At 34.3% G+C, this 21,329-nt stretch overlaps 1 protein-coding gene across 3 annotated transcripts; it reads left to right on the top strand.

Annotated features, from left to right (window-relative positions):
* The first annotated feature begins 515 nt into the window (after positions 1-515).
* Positions 516-21,038, top strand: Strit1 (small transmembrane regulator of ion transport 1). Of its 3 annotated transcripts, none has more exons than XM_063249220.1 (3): positions 516-702; positions 3,338-3,433; positions 3,529-4,037. In XM_063249220.1, exons 1-2 carry the CDS (start codon positions 690-692, stop codon positions 3,427-3,429), a joined length of 105 nt encoding a protein of 34 aa, XP_063105290.1. In that variant the 5' UTR covers positions 516-689; the 3' UTR covers positions 3,430-3,433; positions 3,529-4,037. The 3 variants fall into 3 exon arrangements, with proteins under 3 accessions (XP_063105290.1, XP_023415952.1, XP_023415951.1); XM_023560184.2 differs by lacking the exon at positions 3,529-4,037 and adding an exon at positions 20,644-21,038 and having other exon boundaries at positions 524-702; positions 3,335-3,433; XM_023560183.2 differs by having other exon boundaries at positions 532-702; positions 3,335-3,433.
* The last annotated feature ends 291 nt before the right edge of the window (positions 21,039-21,329 follow it).

The raw sequence follows: 21,329 nt of genomic DNA, 5'->3' as shown, positions 1-21,329 counted from the left end.
AATTGTCTTAGTTTGCAGTTCATTTATATTAACGTTCCTGTTTTTAGAGCATTTGAAAAGAGGGAGCACAATTTATCTTTTACATCTGTAGTATAATAAAGAACTTTCTGTATTCAGGTAATTTTTCATTTTATCTTGTATAATTCTCCTAGATAATTATTATTATTATTACCTTCATTTAAAAATTAAAGAAAAACCAATGTACTAGTTAAGAAACTTGGCCTTTATTATGGAAAGAGCAGAAGTGGGAATTGAACTCTCCAACTCCAACTCCAACTCCAACTCCAACTCCAAAATCCTTTCTTTTCAACATATCACACTCCCTCCCGGAGAGAGGGTCATATTTTCAGGGTCATTTCCTTTGTATACCTACTCACTGAATACTTTCTTATTGTCTGAAAGAATGAAGTGAATTACAAGTTAGCATGTATCTTCACTAGGAAAATCAGCTTACTTAATTGTTCAGGTCAGGTAGTCCCTTGTTTTTCTCACAATAAAAAAGGATAAAGAAGAAACAGAGGACTTTAGCTTTCCAGTGACTTACATCATCCTGCAGACAATCGGCAGCCAAGAGGAGCACAGCTGCCACAGTCTTCAGATAGCTCTCTATTTAAAGTTCAAAGAGACTCCGGATAACAAAAAGGTAGAGGTAAGGGTGGCCTTTATCACGCCACTGGATAAGAAGAATAATGGCTGAAAAAGGTAAGATTTAAGACTGGAGGTTCTTTTGGGAATAAAGGCTTTTGGGCTTTGATTTGTTTGTGCTTCTTGGCATTTTAATTCTGAAGAATGTGGTGTTCCTGCTAAACAATCAGAAATCATTTGTTTTAATGTAGCTGCAAAAAGGCATTAGATGGATATGAATTTTAGGGACAAAGCCAATAGGTCACAAATAATTTAGAAAGGATCAAAAACAGAGTTCAATCATATTCGTTTTGAAAGATGAGTTATAAATCACTTATTCTCCAGTGTTATGCTATATTGGAAGGGATGAACGTTTCTAGGGAGGAATTAAGGACTGTTGAGTTCTCTGTAAAATCTACTAAATGGTCTTGTGAATTTGGAGAAGTTCTTCTACTTCTTAGAGTCTGTGTTCTGACTGTAAAATGAGAATATTGGTCTCAGCTGTATACTTTCTACATAAATATATTTTTCTAATTTTTAAAGTTTTCCTATCTATATGTTTATATGAAATACTTGACTTTAATATGACAAAATAGGCTGGATGTATCTGTGCCTAAGAAATATTTTTAAAATAGGTTCCAGATGAGCTAGGGATGTTGTTTGGTGGTAGAGCTCTTGCCTTGTATGCACAAGGACATGGGTTTGATTCCCAGCATCACTAAAAAAAAAAAAAAAAAAAAATCAATCAGGAACTTTTGTTTTTAATCCTGACAACAACCTTAGCACCATCATCTTCATTTTATAAATGAGGAAAGTGAAATTGTGAAATTTAGCTGTCTATGATCAGTAGAGAGTGTTGATTCCAGGTATTAAACTTGGACAGTCTTGTTCCCCAGTACCATGCCTGTAAAAATATTTTCAGCTGTAACTACTTTGGTATACTTAGAACTGGACAAATAAAAAAACATTTTGAGGCTACTTTTCATGTTTACATAGTTTTAGTCTCATTTGTGCTGTTAATAAAAGTGATATATGTAAAGTACATCAGGTTCTCGTGTATTTCTACTTCCAAACAATATATAGATTGGTAAAACTGAAAATATTAGTGTTATAAAACATTAATATAGTTATACTTTGAGTGTTAAAATACACACCAATTACACTGTTTTATAAGGAATAGTAAATCATGTGATAGCTTCTTATAGAACTATTATATGCAATTAATTAAAATATGCCTCATTAAATTTTATTAAAATATACTTGTATAAATTATTTAAACAATCAATTGAAATATCAGCATTAGTTTTCAGGCAACAATGCTAAGTCACTTACTTGAACATTTCAAAAATTTATTGCTATGTGCTTTCTCTGTATGGCATCTTAATTCATAAAAAAGCATTTGTCCAAATCAGGATAGAAGGTCATTTTATAATGATTACTTTACTCTTAAAGAAATAGCATATGGCAGCTAAAGAGGACAAGTTGTTATTTAGTGGTTAATTCCTTGTTCAAGGTCAGAGTAAGGTGGAGAAACAAGGAAAGCCCATTGTATTTAACTGAAAAGATATTCCACATTCTTATAAAAATAGATTGAAAGTATTAAAATTCATTTAAAGTTCTGAAAATTTGCTTTTATGAGACTGTCTTCTAATTTTAGAAGTTTCACATCTCCTAATGACTTTAATAGCATTTTAAAAAACGTTCACATTTTAAAGTGATGGAAATTGTAAAGAGAATACACTTGCTATGAACATGCATTCTCTTGTTAGCTAATGGCATAAACTCTAACTGTATTTTCCAATAAAAAATATATCTGAGTCCTAGAAACAGGGACATTAGCTCCATAGGATCTGTCTTTTGCTTCTTCTGAATTCTTTTCTGTGGCGTAGATGTGGATGTGTGTGCTTGTGTGTTTGCTTGAAAGAACAAGATTAATTATATAGTGAGCTTAAAAATACTTTTATAAATTTCTTTTTATAGGTAATCCTACAAATAGGAGGTACAGTAGGAATATAAATCAGTCAATCAATCAATCAATCAATAAATAAATATATCTTCCATGTGGGTGGTAGATTACCATTGCCCATAGATAACATTTAGTGCTAATTATTATAATAAACACATTTAAAGAAATAGAATCTTTTTTTGGGATTGAGAATGATTAGATAATATAGGAAGCTTTTCTTTTCTTGTGAAATTTAACATTAAAGTCAGGTATTGAGAACAAGAACAATGCTGTATGTTGTGATTTATTTAATTTAGCAGGAATTACCTCAGAATTATATGAGTTGTTGTTATGTAAACAGCTGCTCAATGCATTATTGCACAAATGCATGAATGTGTTCTGTATACAATAAACAGAGATAGAGTTTACTGAACTTTGCATGCCTTATGTCATTTGACAATCACCATTCCAAGAGAGGGGTGTCACCATTCTCATTATCAATCTTTTACCAAAGTGAGAGTTCAAGATCTGAATTGTCCATGGTCACAGAACAATAAAAAGATGACCTTGGTTTGAAAGTAGGTCTTCTATTCTAAGCACTTGGGATTTATAACCTAGTCACTGGAATCCTTTGGAAAAGTAACTATGTATGAGTATGAGTAGAGGGTATATTTTTCCTTAACACTGCCAGATTCCTCTCAATTTGATTAAGGACATTTATTACCCAAATGACCATCTGATCTGTTTTCCCTGCTTGTTTTTAAGCAGAGTATACATTATCAAACCTCACGGTTCCTATTCTTCTCCTGATTGCTTGGATCGTAGGCTGCATCATAGTGGTTTATGTTGTCTTTTCTTAAAAAGGTAAGAGTTTTAATAATCAAATACATTTACTCACAGCATAAATTGCTCCAGAAAAATCACTTTATAGTTCACTAATGGCATATTTTGTCATTTAGGCAAGAAGACTTCAGATTTACATCATTTAGAAGAATTAAGAAAAAACATGAACATGACTTATTGAATATGTATTGTTTTAATAATGAAATGTTTGCCATCATAGTATAAGCTTTGATTATAAACTGATACTTTCATGTACCTAACACTCTCTTCAGGAACTTATTTAAAATTATGAGTACAAAAAGGAAGTATTGGAAAATATGAGTGAACATCTCTCTATACTCACAGAGTAGAAAAAAATGTTCCTAATTATAATTACGATGCTTAAGCGGTAGAAAAAATTGTGATATATATAATTATATTAGAAAATATTTTGTTCTCTCATCCCAGAGAATTACAGAAAAATGCACTAGACAATAAAAAATTCACAGAAAAAATGTAAATGTAAACTTGGCTCTTATTTTCTTGCTTGTAATAAAATAAATATAATTCGAACTATATCAAGGAATTGTTGCTCAGTTATCATGTGGAAGAAATAAAGATATTTGACAACATATGCATTAATAAATACTCTCATGCACTATTTTTTGCAAGTCAAAATAAAGTCAGAATACCAAAATATATCTATTGGGGGGTAGTCTTGCTGTGGTATATGCAGTGGTTTTGAATTCTTTGGCTCAAGTAATCCTCCTGCCTCAGGTTTCTCAGTAGCTGGTACCACAGGAACATGCCACTGTACTAAGGTAGGTACCATATTTTGCAGAGTATTTGATAGTCAGAACCTGCCAAAATTACACATTCATTTAACTTTTGGTCTAGCTATCAATCTTCTAATATTGTGGCAACTTCTACAGATACAATGACAAAATTGGTATGCTTTGACATTGCAAAACCTAGAAACAAATCAAATATACATTAATATGGGTATTACTTAATATGGTACATTACTTAGGGTAAAAATAGTGGTATAAATCGATAAAGTAGTGCTTATGCAGCTGTAGAAAGAAATGAAAAGGGTCTCTATATATTGATATAATGTGATCTCCAGGAAACTGTTAATGGAAAAACATCAGGTACAGAATAATGTTTGCTAACATTTGTGTAAAAAAGAGGGATGATATCACTACATACACACACTGAAACAGGAGAAAAATAGAGGCTAGATAACTCTCTATGTACCTTATTTTCTAGTTTTTATTTTTGGAATGATGTAAATATTTTATATATTAAAAGGAAATGTTATTCTCCGAGATTTAAAGCAAAGTAAAACAAACTTAAATGGCATATCAAGCTGGCGGCATGATTATAAAAGAAAACTGAAACTTAAAAATAACTGTGAAGCACAATTTTTTTTACTGTATATATCTTACAGGATAAAAAGCTTAAAAATACATCAAATGGTTTTTTGTTAGTAGTAATATTTATATTGTTGATTTGAAAGCCAGACCATCAGCATAAATGTCAAATAAATGCCCATTAATCTTAAAATTGAATAGCAAGCATTATACTTTCACTACTTATTTTCTTTCTTCTAAAACAATTAATGTCTCTCGTACCTCTGCCTGCTGAAAATGCTTAGTAGGGATCCCAACTTCATTGTGTCTTAAGTCCTGGTCCCACTCAAAAGGAGTCAGGAACCCCTGTCCTAGTCTGGAGCAGGAAATGTACAACTAATTTGCAATTATTTACGGGATATATCAAGTTTTTTAAAATTTATTTTTTTACTTTAAAAAGAATTTAAAAAACAATAAAAATTATATAGAATTTTAAAATAAGATAGGATAGGTATACATAGAGACTCACGCATGTGTAGAATTTCTAAACAGTTTACGAGAACTGATTATATAATGCAGGTTGTAATGAACAGATACTCTGAAGAAGAGACACTAAGATACCCAGTGCTAATTCTGTAGTGTCATGATATAAAATCTAGCAATACTATTATTCTCTGTCCAGAGTGATTTTAGTTTGTTTTGTTTAATTTCAACATATGTAGAGGTATGGACAGCTATTTTGAAGAGAACGAGAGACATTATGGCAGCCGTTGTTGACTTCCCTGTTGTCTGGTCTTGGAGTCCTAAAATGCCTTCATCATCCTGTTCTGATCAGTTTAGTACTATTTTGTTCGGGATGAATTCACTGTGTGTGAAGATATGGACAACTATTTGGAAGAAAAAAAGAGACAATATGATAGACAGTGAAGATCTCCACTGGTCTTGCTTTGAAATCTGTGTTTCTTAAATTGTTTTCTTATGATCTGCTTTGTTCTGTTTTGTTACATTTAATTTACCCTCTTTAAAATTAAAAAATAAGATGACAGGAAATTACAAATAGTTATCATATTGCATATTGTTACCTTCCTTCAAAATAGTTGCTTCAAAAGATATATAGACATGGACAGTTTTGTGAGACCTGGACCCATGGATCAATTTAACAGCACATTGTGTCCCTTGATACAATCAGGTAGAAAATACATGGGGCTACCTGTGAAGTATTTTTTACCAAAACACATTCACCTAAAATTAAACAAGTTTCTGGATCATTCCACTAGGTTATTTGAAACAAAATTGCAAGGATATATTCAGCTAAGTTCAGGGTGTGGAAAATTATAAAGGACAAATGATCTGTTTTACCAGCAAATAACTAGTACTTAGAGGTGGTATGGCAAAGGAAAAACTTACAGAACTGAAAGATAGCAAGTATATTCAATGCATGGACCAACTACAAAAATCCTACATTTTTGTATTTCTGTGATAAAGATATTAATGAATTGTTATTCATTTTTCTCATTATATTAATAGCAATTGACAATAGAAAAGGGAAGTCCCCTTATCTTTTAGAAATACATACTGAATTATCTACTGGGTGAGATGATGGGAATTTCCTTATATTATCATTACAAAAATCAACTAAAATGAAAATAGCAGATATTAAATAAACAGATAAAGTGCTGATATTTTTAATATCTAGATGATGATTTCATGAGGATTTATTAAATTCTTTGATCTATTTAAGTGCACATGAAAATGTTTTTTATAAGAAGCTTGCTTCTTTTTTTTTTCTTCGTAGTTCTGTGTTATGAACTTCAACTACGCAAACAAACAATTAGAATAAAATAACATAAAATGAAATCTAGTTGTATACCTGAGCCACATCCCTAAAGAGTCTGGGCCAGAAACTCACATTTTATCAAATCCCTTCAGGAACATGCTAGAATTTAAGAGTCACTGCTTTAGATACTGGTATCAGACTTAAGAATAGTATTATACCACTTCTAAAGTCCCAGTTACTAGACAGGCAGAGTCTGGAGGGTCATTTAATGGAACTCAAAAATACTTTGGACAAGATAGCAAGATCCTTGCTGCGCCAATGAGTTGTATTATTCTGAAGTGATAGCATCATAACACCAAACCATAGAGAACTTAAGATACCAATTGGATCTCATTCTAGTTTCTAATTCAAAAGGTGGGGGACAGAGAATCTAATTTCTAACAAGTTTTGGGTAATTCTGTTGGCTGAGGGTCCCTACATTGAGAGTCACTGCGATAGGAGGAGACTAATTTTTTCCTTCTTAACTATGGCATCCTCTTTCTCTGAATTAATTTTTCTATGAGTACTGATTTCCCTATCAGAATGCTAAAAAATATTTTTGCTTTAATCACTGGTTCTTTCAAATCCAATGAAATATTTCAAGAAGTCTTCTTGATATTTCATTTAAAATGATACAAAATTTAAACAGAAAATTCATGCAAAATTATGGTGTCATGGTTTATGTCAATGGCCCCCAAACTTCATGCAATTATGCAATTGTGATTGATTCATTGTCTAGCACTTGGATTGGTGGTGTGAGTGCTAACCTGCCTAGGGGTGGAGCCAGGATATGATGTAACAGAGGGAAGAAGGTGTATTTCTTTCTTTTGCTTGTTAGCGCCTTGCTGTTTGCAGCAGCCACGAAGGGCTGCCCCACCACGCTGCCTTGGAGCCAACTGAGTATGCACTGAAACTTCCAAGAACTGTAAGAAATAAACCTTTTTTCCTTTAATTTTGGGCATCAGGTATTTTGTCCTAGCAATGAGAAAAAAGTAACTAAGACATATTGTGAACTATTTTCGTTTTGAACTTGAAAAAATATTTAGTCTTTCCCTTGGAATTAGAAGTCTACTAGATCTGATGATTAGCATTTTTGGAATTGGAGTTAGCCAGTGTCTCACTAGTAGCTGGAAGCTGGCCTTGGTAGGTACAAAGGTAAATGTTTATCTCCACTCTTCCATATTTATCAGCACCATCCTGTCTTGAATTTTTTTTCTTTTCTTTTAAAGAGGATAAAATCAAGGAAAATCAAACAGAATAAAATCAATCAAAATTAAACCAGTATATACAGGACTTCAAAACCTTACAAAACCAGTAATAGTTATCATAATGCTTTTTGTTGTCTTCAAAATAGATGCAGGTACTTTCCGACATAGCAAAAATTGAACAGAACAGAACAGAATAGAAACAATAAAGACAAAACAGTGAATGCAGTAAAGGACTTCAAAACAAGACAATAGTAAATCCAAAATGGTCACCATAATATGTCTTGTTATTTTTCAAATAGCTGCTCATGCCATCAGATTTAACATAGTCAAACAAAACAAAACAGAATAAAACCCAACTCAACAAAACAATGAAAATGATATGGTTCCCCAGATGGGATCGCTTCCTGGTGAGGACTGGTCCCCAGCCACCCAATCCAGGAATGGCCTGACTTGGAAAGAGTCTTGGGTGTGGCTGTTCCCACTCTGGCAGAGGCCTGTGCTTGGTGCTGGTTTCCTGGCGGGGATTACCTCCTGGTGAGGCCCCAGGTTCTCTCCTGCCTTGAATTTTCTTGCTTATATAAGCTTCTTAGGGCTTTGAGACTAGGAACCTTTTTATTTTTCTTTTCCATTTTTGTAAACTATGGAGTTAAAGTGATAGTCTTTCCATTTACTTGAATATCTTTTGTGCTATCGGCTTTAATGAGATGCCTACAAAAACCATAAACTATCTCAGAAAGCATACTTTCATAAAAAATTATAGATACATTTTTTATTTGTGGACTTCCCTGAATTCCAATGAAAACACATACTATATTACATAGCTTCTATGTTCTGAAGCCTTTAAATACCTTCACAACTTGGCTCTGATTTTACTAAGGGTTAAACTCATGCTCATATTTTTTGGATTTCCTCCTAACTAAAATAAGTTTTTCCTGTTTTGAAAATATTTTTAAAAATTATTTTTATTGACAAACTGTATAATTTATAAGGTAAAACCTGATAGTTTAATACATGTTCATCTTATAAAATGACTAAATCAAGCTAATTACCTGTTACCTCACATACTTATTTGTTGTGGTGAGGATGCATAAAAATCTACTCACAGAAATTTTCTAATGTGTAATACAATACTATTTAGTATAAGCACCATCTTGTAAATCAATATTCTGAACTTATTTCTTCTCTCTCACTGAAGTTTGTACCTTTTGATTAACATTTTTCTGCTATTCCCATCATCTGCAGGCCTTGATGATCACCATTCTCCTCTCTGTTTCTTTCAGTTTGACTTTTCTTAGATTGTACATATAAATGAAGTGATTGTTTTTCTGTTCCTAGCTTATTTCACTTGGCGTAGTGTCCTCTAGACTCCAGATTCATCTGTGTTTTTGACAACATTTCCTTCTTTTTAGGGCTGAATAGTGTTTCATTGTGTATAAATGTCATGTTTTCTTTATCCAGTCATCCACTGGGAGTTACTGATTCCATTGTAAATAGTGCTTCAAAACAATGGGAGTGCAAACATCTCTTTGATGTATTGAATTCAATTGTTTTGGATAAATACCCAGAAGCTAAATTACTGAATCATATGGTAATTTTATTTTTATGGTTTTGAAGAAGGTCTTAACTGTTTTCTATAATGCTATCACTAGAGAAAGTTGATTTTTAATTACATCTTTCTATAGACATTATTAGCAGTATCAGTCAGGCTCTGGCATTAGTTTGTGATTCAGACAGGGTTAGAAAACAAAGATTCTGGGTACTTATGTCCTTTGTGCAGAATAACTTTCCCCTCTTTAATCTGAAGTAATATTTTCCACATGCACAGGGCATATGTAGTTTACTGGGACCATATGATGCCTCATTTCTTTTTTTTTATGTTTATTCAAATTTATTCTTTTGCACAAAAACTTTATCTTTCCCACAAACCTTTGCATTTTACCTCTGACAAAGACTTTACTTGAAGGGCTTACTATGATTTTCTCTAGCACTTTAAAACACATTGTAGCACTATTTTAAAGCAGCAATAGAAATGAATTTTTCTATAACTGCTTTAATCCCATGTTTCTACATCCAACCTGATCATTTTCTCAGTGAACAAAGAGAGTTCAGTACAATGAAAAGAACAAATCATTAAGCAGACTGTTTTATCTTTACTTTAGAGTTCTTGGAGTGGTTAGACTCTCCCTATATTTTCATGAGATTGCTATGAGATCTGCTATGTTTTTAAACCTGCCTGGTCTTAATCAACTGAGTCATTTGATGAAAATGATTTTCAAATTTCTTCTCAATAGATCTCATTTTTAATAGATCTTAAGAAGGCCTCTTTAAAAAGTCAGTTCCAAAGATGGATTTTTATTATTAAAGAAGCTTGAAAACACACTTATCCTCTGTATGTTTGTTTATGTATGTGAATGTGTATATGTGTAGGTATTATTCACTATTAGATATAGACTAATTCATAATAGCTTGTATTAGTAGAAACTAAGCACTTCTTTGTTTATTATTGCAAGAATAAATTAACATTTTTTATGATGTGTGATATTGTAAGTATAATGATGATACATAATATTATTTTTCATTAATATTTTTACAAATGCAAGTCATTTTCCTCACTAAATTTTAAACTGTTTATAAGTAAATTCATTAGTCATCTTCCTGGATCATAAAATATAATTTATAATAGGCAAGTAATAAATTTGTAACAGATAGATAAATATTTTACTTTTTCTTACAATATTCTTGAATACACAATGTTAATGCACTAACCTTAAACATCAAAGATGACGTTAGGGGTAATTGAAGTTAGTGGTAATTGGGTTGGAATTCTCAAAGCAGTGATTCATGATAGGTTCAGTTAGGTTGCAATAGGTAAATTCTTGAATATTTTTAAATTTTCAAAATATTTAGTTTACTTTCTATCAGAATGCAGATATAATTAAAAGTTGATTATGGTGAGTTAACTGTTTGCTATGGTTTAAATCTAAAATGTCCCTCCAAGGTTTCATGAATTTGAAATGTGATTGGATCATGGATGAGATATTTTCATAAGTGGATTCATCCATTGATGAGTTCAGTAGCTGAATGTGCTATCAAGAGGTGGGGCTTGTTTGGAGGTGGGTCATCGAGGGTGTCACCTGGAAGGGGGTACTCTGGTCCTCATCTTTGTCCCTTTTCTTTCTCTGTTTCTTGTGTGTTTGGGCTAGCAATATCTTTCCACCTTGCTTTCTTCCTTGAACACAGCCACCCATGAACTAAATCCTCTGCAAACTATGATCTGAAATAAATTTCTCTTGTATCAAGCTGTGTGATAAAAGTGAGAAGTATACAATATTGGTACCGGAGAAGTAGGGCTGTTCCTGTAACTGTACTTGATCGTGTGTGTTAAAAGACTTTATGATTAGTTTGCAAGAAGCATTTGAAAAGACTTTTGGATTGTGGGCTTCAGAAGTTATCAAAAGATGTAACCAGACCTTGAGAAGAAGAGAACTCTTCTTCTCAGAGTTCAGAAAATCAGGATGCTGATATGAACGTAAAAAATAAAAGCCAGGCTCTGGACATTTTATCTGGGAACAAGCACTCCATTGGTTGTTGGACTACAGGCCACATTTGTTACACCCTGGCAGATTATTTTTCTACATTTTGTCCTTTTCCTAAGACTTTTCAGAGGGCTGAGATTAAGGTAGACTAAGCTGGCAGAAGAAATTTCAAAACAGTCCAACATTCGACTGTGTCCTGGATTGTTGACCACTTTTAGCAGATTTATAGTGAGAAGCAGTAGCACAAAATAGAGCAGAAAAGTCTGAAGACTTACATTTTGGCTCAAAATGGATCAAATGTAAAGTTGGGGCTAAAAGAGAACTGACCAATGAAGAGATTAGCATCATTAAAAAGAAACCAAGAGCTGTGTATAGAGACAAGAAGGATGCCTGGAAGGCATCACAGGAATTAGTAAGGCTCCACCCACCACACTCCCAAAGATAAAGTGTGTAAATCTTTTATTTGAATAGAAAGTCCCTGGGGCTGGGGATTTAGCTCAGCGGCATAAGCACCTGCCTTGTAAGCAGGCGATCTTGAGTTCAATCCCTGGTACTGATAAAAAAGAAAAAAAGAAGAAGAAGAAAAAAAAGAAAGTTCCAGGGCCAGAGATATAGCTCAATGGCACAAGCACTGCCTGGCAAGCACAAAGTCTTGAGTTTGATTCTGAGAGAGACAGAGAGAGAGAGAGAGACAGAGAGAGAGAGAGAGAGAGAGAGAGAGAGAGAGAGAGCCACTGAAACCATAATTCAGACATAGAGTGCTGCAAGGAGTTCTTGAGAGGGTAGAGTATGAAGCTATGAAAATGAAGTCAAAGGTCAGTGGAAACCCCAGGAAGTTGGACTTGTCATGAATATGGAATATCTGCCAAGGAAAGCTGCTGTCTGTGAATAGAGCCAGTTCAACAGACAGGCAACGCAAACCCCCATTGCCAAGACACAGAGGTTAGACTACCCAAGACACAGAGGTGAGACTACCCAAGTCCTTTGGATCTTACATTTTACCACTGTATGCTCCAATGCCAGATATAGAGCTACAAGATGTTTGTAAGATAATGCTTGCTCCACTGGATTTTGGTTTTTGTTTTGCCCCAGTTATTTTCTGTGTCCTTACTTCTCCCTTCTGGAACTGTAATGTTTACACAACGTCATTACACCTTAGAATTTTGTAATCTGTTTTTGACTTTTACAGAGATTCACAGTTAAGTGTTTCACTTGAGTCTCAGAAGAGGCTTGGACTTGAACTTTTAAAAGGTGTTGGAATTTTTGAGGCTTTGAGGAAGGGATTGTTGCATTTCTGATTATACACAAGATAACTGTATTGTGTGAGATGGGACTATACACTTGGCATTGTGTTTATCTGGAAAAATACAGTTTAGAGAGATGTTTTTGGGTAGCAAAGAAAAGAGGTGGGATGTGATTTTTAGGACACAGTTTCAACAAGCTTGGCTTTGAGTGTCAAAGTGGGTCATCAAAGCGTGGCCCTGAGGTTTATGTCTGGCTTTCTGCTCTTCCTCTCTGGCACCGTTTCCATGCTCTGCTTGCTGGGTGACATAGACCAAGCATCTTTGCATTGCCCTTCCACAAGGATGTTTCTGTTTTGGGACCGGCTAGACATGGGATAAATCCATGCAACTGGGAGCCAAATGATGTCTGTCCTGTAAATTATAGGTTTTAGATGTTGTATGTCAGTGATAGGAAAGCTAACTAAACTAATACACTCTTCCTTACACTTCTTTGATGACATTCACGCCCAGCAAGCATGGTCAAAATACTCCTATTGTCTTTTCTCTCCCAGTGCTTCTAAAATGTGCACTGGATATTAGAACTGAGAAATATTACTTCTTCTATAGGCTACATTAAGACATAAAATATAAAAACCTCTTGAAGTAAGCTTTTTATTTCTTTCTGTGCCTGAGGAAAGAGATAAATTTCAATGAATTTTGAAATGCTTATCAAAACTCCTTATGAACTACCAGGCCTGGTAGAGCTGAGAAAATTCCCTAGAGGATAGAGACCTAGATAAGAAATCTTTGTGTACAAACAGAAGTAACATCAAGTAAAATCTACTTCTAGATTTTACATTATCTTTCTTTATTTTGCAAGGTGGTCACTTTCTATTTATATGTATTCAAATCTGTTATTTTTGCTTACTACAGTTTCTCAAATATTACTTTTTATTCTATTTTTGACAGGAAGTTTCACTTAAATATAAATACACATTAGCCCAAGATTTCCTTAAGGAAAAGAACAACAAAAACAGGAGAATAATATTATGAGTTGATAACTTCCCAGAGAATGAGAAGGTTTAATATTTCATTTTAATGTAATAATTCTCCTTTGAAAATTTTTCTTGGTTTTCAAAAGTAAGTTTGGTATATAATTTCTTGGAAATCATACAAACCGATGGCTTTTATAGAAAGGCAGAAATATTTAAGGGCTTAGGGCTTTGGTCATTATCCTAGATTTAGGTCCATTTTCATGGGCTTGGCAGACAGAATCTGATAAATTCAGAATTCTAAATGACACAGATATACATGTGACAAAATCCTTTTTTGGAGCTTATTCCTATAATATTAGAGGAAATAGGAGAGCAATTGGAATCCTGATGCTGAATGAAACAGGGTCATGGAGAAATTTGAGTTGTTAAAGGTTACTTGCCCTGGAAAACTGGTCCAAAAATACAGAGTAAATGGAAAAAGATGCTTAATGGCTTGCATGTTGATATACTCAAAGTCCCTACACTGAGATCTTATGCATTTTGTCTCATATCTGTAATGTGAGATGTTCTCAGGATAGACTGCATTTTGAATTTGAAAACACAGTGGCTTAATCTAAGGAACACAATGATCTCACCTATACATTACAGACAGCCTTCCAAGTCCTGGGTTTACAGGCATGTGTCACCATGTTCAGGAGTCAGTATGACCATCTCTTCAAGGGTGTGGTATTTGTTCAATTTTGTGTTACTATTTGTTTAATGCTTCTGTCATTTACTTTCTTAATTTTCCTTTCTATAATGTTGCATGTGAGATTTCACTTTTATAAGAAAGCTGTTCCCACGTGTGATTCTTAATTATGATATGTCAACTTGACTGGATCTAGCAGATTATACAACACAGTCTTGGTGTGTCTGTGGAGATGATTGGCATGTAGGACAGCAAACTGGAGTGGGGAAAACCCGCCCTGTGTGTGTGTGGCACCCACCAAAAGGCTTGTAGCCTAAATGGAATAAAAAAGGGCAGAGAAAGAATGTTCATGCATTTTCAAAGAGTCCCGGCCTTTTTGAGCTGATGCATCTTTTTCTGCTACTGCCTTTAAACAGCAGTTTACTGTTCCTTCAGTGTTCAAATGCAGATGCATAATTCCTGTCAAGTGAACTTTCAGGCCTTTGACCTTGGACTAGTGCTGTATTCTTGATCCATCTTGTTCTGCAATTTCTGTCTTTTGAGATGAGCAGCTCCTGGATCCTATAGTGTTGTGGACATTTCTACCTCTGATTCTTTAAGTCTAACTAATAAATTCTCTTGCATAGTCATCTATATATTTTCTCTTGATTCTGCTACTCTAGAGAATCCTAAACAATAAACCTGATAACCCTCACAGTAATGACAGTCATCTATTCATGATGTTTGCTCTCTCATTATTTTACCTTCTCTTAAAGGCCTCACAACCAATACCATCACAGTGGCAATTAAATTTCAAAAGTGAGTTTTGCAGGGTATTTAACCAACCATAGCATTTCTCAGGTGGGCTTATGTGATGGAAAATCTTCATTATCAATTTTTCTGGCTCCTGAAGAGGTGATTAAATTCTGAGAGCACTCATCACTGTGTTACTACTGATGAATTCCTAGGTGAATAGGTCTTAAGGACTGTATCTCATCCCCGAGCCCATCCTCTTAAGATCTTTTCCTTTACTCTGCTTCTTAGGGATACTAGGGGTTGAGAAGCTTTCCTTCATTGAGGCCTTCTACTAAGATGTTTCTGTCTTGAAGTCAGCCTGCGATGGACTGAGATCTCTGAAGCCATGAGGCAAAATAAATTTTTCTCCTTTAAATTGTTAATATCAATATTCGAGTTCCAGGAACAAGAAAACTGACCAATAACTCACTTTTATCTCTCTCTCTCTAGTTGCCTAGCTGCCTAGCTATCATCTCTATCATCTATTGTCTCATGTGCTCCTTTAGTCCTCCCTGCTCCTCTATAGGTTCCAGTAGTTTCTTCCTGGTACTATGGATGAACCCCTACGTTCTCCATCACAGACTTCAGCGAACCTGCCGACAGTGTGGGTCAAGCTGCTGTGTGTGGGATTCTACTTCTAGAGCAGTGTTGCCTGTGCCACAATATGTCCCAGAGCTTGAGTAATAGTTATTTCTATTTCTGCTGAGCTGGCTGTCTCCTGAGAAAACAGACATACATCCAGAGCAGGGTCACACAGACTCTCAAAAGGCACTTAATACACTGATGTCAGAAACCTAGCATCAGGTGCATTATGCCTGGCTCTTTCTTTGACAAAGATGAGATTTCTATGGGGGGTCTCAAGTTCTTGCAAGCAAACTTGAGTTTATTTACACCATCTGGATGCCGAAGATGCTAAGAACTATTTGGATCACACTTCTACAAACAACATATGTTGTGCTTTGATGTAAATAAATGGGGATCAGTGATCACTGAAAGCATAATGCTGTTGTAACTGTATAAACTCCTTTCTGTAATCTCAAAACCAGTGTATTTATCTATGAAAAACACTATTTTAGGGTGCAATGTTTTGAGGCAGCTCTACCTTTCTAAGGTCTGCTCTGACCACTGTGTGTCCTGATAAGCACTCCTGATAAGCACAACACTTTGTCTTTTGTGTCCCCTATAAGACTGTAAACTTTTTATATACAGGTGTGATGGTACAAGAGTCACTCTGGATGGCAAGAAAAAGTCCAATAGGTGTATGTCAAGTGAACAAATTAATAAATAACAAAACAGGCTCATGAGGTACATTAAGTACTTGATAAATCTCAACTAATATAAAAGATCATTTGAGTCATTATCACTATTTTTTGCATTATGTCTGACATATATTCTCATTTATTGCACTTAATAACATTGTGAAGAAGATATTATCATCATCTTCATAGTAGTCATAAGAAATGAATTCCAAGATGTTGAAATTCATTAGTGATTATATTGGCACAATCAGGACTTGAGCTTATGTCTTCAGATTCCAAATTTTAGGCTATTGTTAAACTCTATTGCACAAACACCAAATTCAATGTTTTATTTAGTTTTCAGCTCTAATGTAAGAATAAATGAATTTCAGGAAATAACTTCAATCCATGTAAAAAAGGTTGTCAGTTCTATTTGTTCCTTTTGGGTAACACTCACTTTTGTGCTTTTGGTTTCCATAATTTATATCGCATAACAAGATCTCCATTGTTTCCTTTCTCAAGCCTCCTTTTGATGTCCTACTATTTTGGCTCTTTTCTACGATAGAATGTCTAGCTGTTTGATTTCTATCATTCCCTTAGCTTAAAGGAATCTCTGTTTCATAGAATTCAGGGTTCTTAGGTAATTATATCAAGACTACCAGCTTTTATTGCTGGTTTTCAAAGCCAGTTTTGCATATTACATTCCAATTGAGCACCCCTTTTGACTTTAATATACTTTATTCTCTTTCCTAAACCTCAAATTCATGCAATTACCTCCTTTTAGCTTTTAAATGTCAGTTCAGTGCTGTTTTCTCCAAGAAGCAAAAAGATAAAGAGCTTTAAACCTTTTCTATACCTGCAGATTATGGGCACTGACGTTTTCATGTTGCTAGTAGGGTAGAGAAATAATTGCGGAGATGCTTGGGAGTAAACCTATAACTCATAGATGTCAAGCTTTTCAGATTCTTGTATATTTCTCACTAATTGCAACGACATACTAAGGGGACTGTCTCATTAAAAGATATGTATGTAATAAATGAACCTCGTCTACCTGAAAAGAAATAATTACTCTGTTTTAGAAGAACTTGTTCACAAGCCTCCCAGAATTTCAGTTTCCTCATGTTTAAATGAAGATAATAATCATACCTACTTAAAGAGGAGGAAACTGAAATTCAGATAAGTAAGGAGCTCCAATCACAGCTTGTCAGTATTAGAACTTGAACCCAGCTGGTCTCCCTTTGAGACTAAAGACCACTAGGTCTCTTAGTTACTCTGCTGTGTGGTACAGTTTTCTTTCACAATGCCATCTCACAGTGATGTTTATTTCTGCCTGATAGAGAGCATTGTGCTACTCTAGGAAATGATCTAAAACATATTAGTGATGCTGTACATATCTGCATCACTTATATTTTTATATCAGATTAGACTGTATCTTTGTACAGTTAAAACATTCTTGAAAACTCTGCTGAAGGTGAGGTAATCAATAGTTTTCTTTCTATGCGTAACCCTTTCCCTTTTTGTCCTCTTGTTTTCAGTCCAAGACTGAGGATAGTTATTTTCCTACAAATCTTGAGTTGCCCCTGATGAGGGCATTAGGGAGGATGAGAAAGGACTCTGAAAGTCTGACTGAGCTCTGAAGTCTGATGCACATATGTAGAAAGTTATAATTTTAAAATACTTTAAGTTTAGAGACTATTTTTTTAACATTCCTAGGTACATATATAATTCAGAAATACACACAGACATTGTCCAAAGGGATACTGGGATTTTACAGTCCACATCTAAAAAAAGTGTGCTAGAAAAGAAAGAGAGACAATAAATCAGTGAATAAATCTGTATGACTCTCACCCAAAAAATTCCAAAGAAGTTTAAAATAACAACACCAACAGTAGTGGTGGCAGCACCAGCTTATTCATCTTGGTAACTTCATCCCCACAGATAATGACAAGAACTTTTGAGAAAGAAGTGGAGTGTGGAGTGTAACCATGTCAGATAATAAGGTGAAGCAAGGTCAAGGCAGAAAGTGAGTCTCTGTGATGCATAATCTCAGAGCAAGCAGACCTGGGGTCAAGAAGGCGCAAGCTCAGTGTTACATTTTCAAAGACTGTTTTCTTAGATGTCACCATAAGAAATTTAACTACTGAAAAGTATCTGAAACTGATTGCCTGAAATTGTTTTGCTTACCAGTTATCGACTGGAGTCTCCTCCTCCTTCTCCTTCACCTCTTTCTCCTCCTCCTCCTCCTCCTCCTCTTCCTCCTCCTCCTCCTCCTCCTCTTTCTCCTACTCTTCTTTAAAGAGAAGGAGAAATCTCAACTAGTGAAATTATTAGTTTTGATTAATTGTCTTAGACTAAGAAAACAGTAAAGGAAAAGTCCAAAAATCAATATTAAAGCAATCCTGCAAAAGGCAGAATTCCTCTACCTTTGGGATGGATGGTGTTTGAGTTAATGACTGCCTGCAAAAAAACACCTGAAAAATCACACAAACATAGAAGCTTGGTAATCACTGCTTGCATCAGTTATTTAGCTGAACTTTGCCAAGACTATTCTCTGCATTGTGTGTGTGTGTGTGTGTGTGTGTGTGTGTGTGTGTGTGTGTGCGTGCGGGATGTCTGGCCCACCATTTTAAAAAAAAGGTTATTAACTGAGATAGAGAGGAATTCTTTTTGTATTTCTTTAAAATAAAAAAAATATTTTTTCCCCAACCAGGTCGTAGATCTGTGTAATAGGAATCATCTTTGTGGTCTTACATAGAGCTGTTGTTCTGAAGTTCATGTGTTTTATTTATAAAGCAAGCCCACTCAAACCAACTCTCTGACCATTCCTCTTATCCCTGTAAATCTCACTTATGGCTTTTCAATAATTCACTGCTGATATTTTGTTTCCATTAAGTTCTGTCTAAAGGACTTTTAATTATTTAGTAAAAATAGTGTTGGTATGGGTATGTCTATAGGTAGTGAAAAATAAATTTGACAAAGAAATTTTCCTTCTTTTCAAAAATACTATTTTTAATCTCTGGATAGTTTTTCACTGGTTTTCACTTTGGCCCCTGGGCAAGTAGAATGAGCATGACCTGCGTACTTACAAGAAATGCAAAAGTTTGATCGAGGCTATGAATCAGAAGCTCTAGGGATGGCTTGGAAATCCGTATTAGTCTTCCAGGCTATTCTGCTACTCTAGTTTGACTTCACTTAAAATATCACCTCAGGTTGGCCATGCACCAATACAAAAAATGACCTAGTCTTTTTCTTAAAATCTATGGATTTCGTTTTAAAGATTAAAGAAAGGTTTTCATTCTCTTTCTGATTTCAGTTTATCTGTGAACACCAAGTGGTACATTTACCGATGATTTAACAATCATACACTCATAGGTTGTGAGACATGTCAGAGAGATAGCAAACCAATATAAGAAAACAGAAAATAGTTATAATTTTGTGCACAAATAGAAGGCATAAGTCTATTAAAGTTAATATTTAAAAAGAATATTGTGGTAAAACAGAACATGTCTGTCTATAATCTTTAGTTTGTACTACTATCAATAATGGTATGGAAACCTAAGGTACATTCTCAAGAAAAGGATTTGTAAATTGTTATGTTATTTTATACTGATTGCTGCTGGAATTACATATTTTTAGTACATAAGAGCATTTATTTAAAGAAAGCAAAAATGTATTGATGATAAAATTCTTTGCTTTTAGTCGAGTGCAGAAAATCAAAGCAGGTTCTATAACAAAATTTAAAGACTGATACAGGCTTTAAGTTCTTCTTACTATGACTTTATTTTCTCATTTGATTTCAGTTAGCATTAAATTAAGAAATACATGCAAGAGTAAATACAAGACAGCTACCACTTGAAAAAAAATCAAAGCAAGGAGAGGCAGAGAAACAAACATAGGATATATTTTTCTGATTAACAACATCACTATGTAAGACTGGTGGGTTTTTGAATAAAATGTTAATGTAAGTAAAGAAAGCTGATTTCTTTTCATCTGATACAAGTTTAGAAAAAGAAATTATATTTCTAACTGTTTGTTTCTACTCAAAAAGAAGATAGTGTTTTTCTGATTAGCATATATTTCACATTCTTGTTTTCCTCAAAAATAAATGTACTAAAAATAAGCATCTAATCTTTTCAGGTAAATGAACATTTTCATTTCCTTTTCAGGTTAGGCTTCTTGAAGACACAGTATAAAATTTTAAAAAATGTAAACATATATTCTTTTTTATTGCTTTTCTTTAAATAAATTGAACTATATGTTTAAAAACATTTTTATACTCACTCAGTGAAATATTTTATAACTGGGTATTTTCTAGTGCTGTGTAAGTGAATTCTAAACGTTTATGTAGGAAATGGACTAACTTGAGAGCCAAGACTTGAATCATGCTGAGGGATTTCTTCCTTCCTTTGTTCTGCCTTTCAGCTGAAGCATGGGTTATAAACTCAAATGCCTGCTGGTCTCAGATGGGAGAAAGAGAAAAACTGGGTGCATAGAAACTGATGACTTGGAGAGAATGTCCCAGCTGAAGCAGGAAGATGCCATTCAGCTGTAGAAGATTTTTGGCATGCATGAATTTGAGATTGGCGTTGCTGGATCTTCCAGTTTTAACAAAAATAGAAAAATGTCTACACTTTAAATGAGAAATCTTTTGCAAATGAGAAGGGCTCATGAGATGAAAGATCAGATGGAGGAGAGAGAAAGAGGTGTAAAAAGAATTAAACTGTTACGTGTATGTACCAACTCTCCATGATGAATGTAATATTTATGCACTGACATACATGTACTAACAAAAATACAGTAAAAATGCAAAATGTGAAGCTCTGTTATTTAAAATACTATAAATTTTTTAAAACCTAAGTAAGGTTTGGGTCAGGGAAGATGATCTGTGGTTATATTCTCTGAGCTGGGATTTAATTACTTCTTTATGTAGTGTCTAAAGTGATATTTTTTAGTTGGAGCCACCTCCTAAGTTACTGGGACACAGTTTTCTGAGCCATTCTTCTCCATGGATAAGTCCAGGTGCCCACTGGCAGGTGATTCTTGCACAGAAAACCCAACTGGTATGGCCTGCCATGCACAGACTGAAACCTTTTGTTGTTGCAGTTTTG

Source organism: Cavia porcellus, unplaced genomic scaffold (genome assembly GCF_034190915.1).
Source record: "Cavia porcellus strain 051 isolate PalLab524CR breed Dunkin Hartley unplaced genomic scaffold, mCavPor4.1 scaffold_5, whole genome shotgun sequence".
NCBI classification, from domain to species: Eukaryota; Metazoa; Chordata; class Mammalia; order Rodentia; family Caviidae; genus Cavia; species Cavia porcellus.
This window is presented reverse-complemented; position numbering and strand designations above follow the sequence as displayed.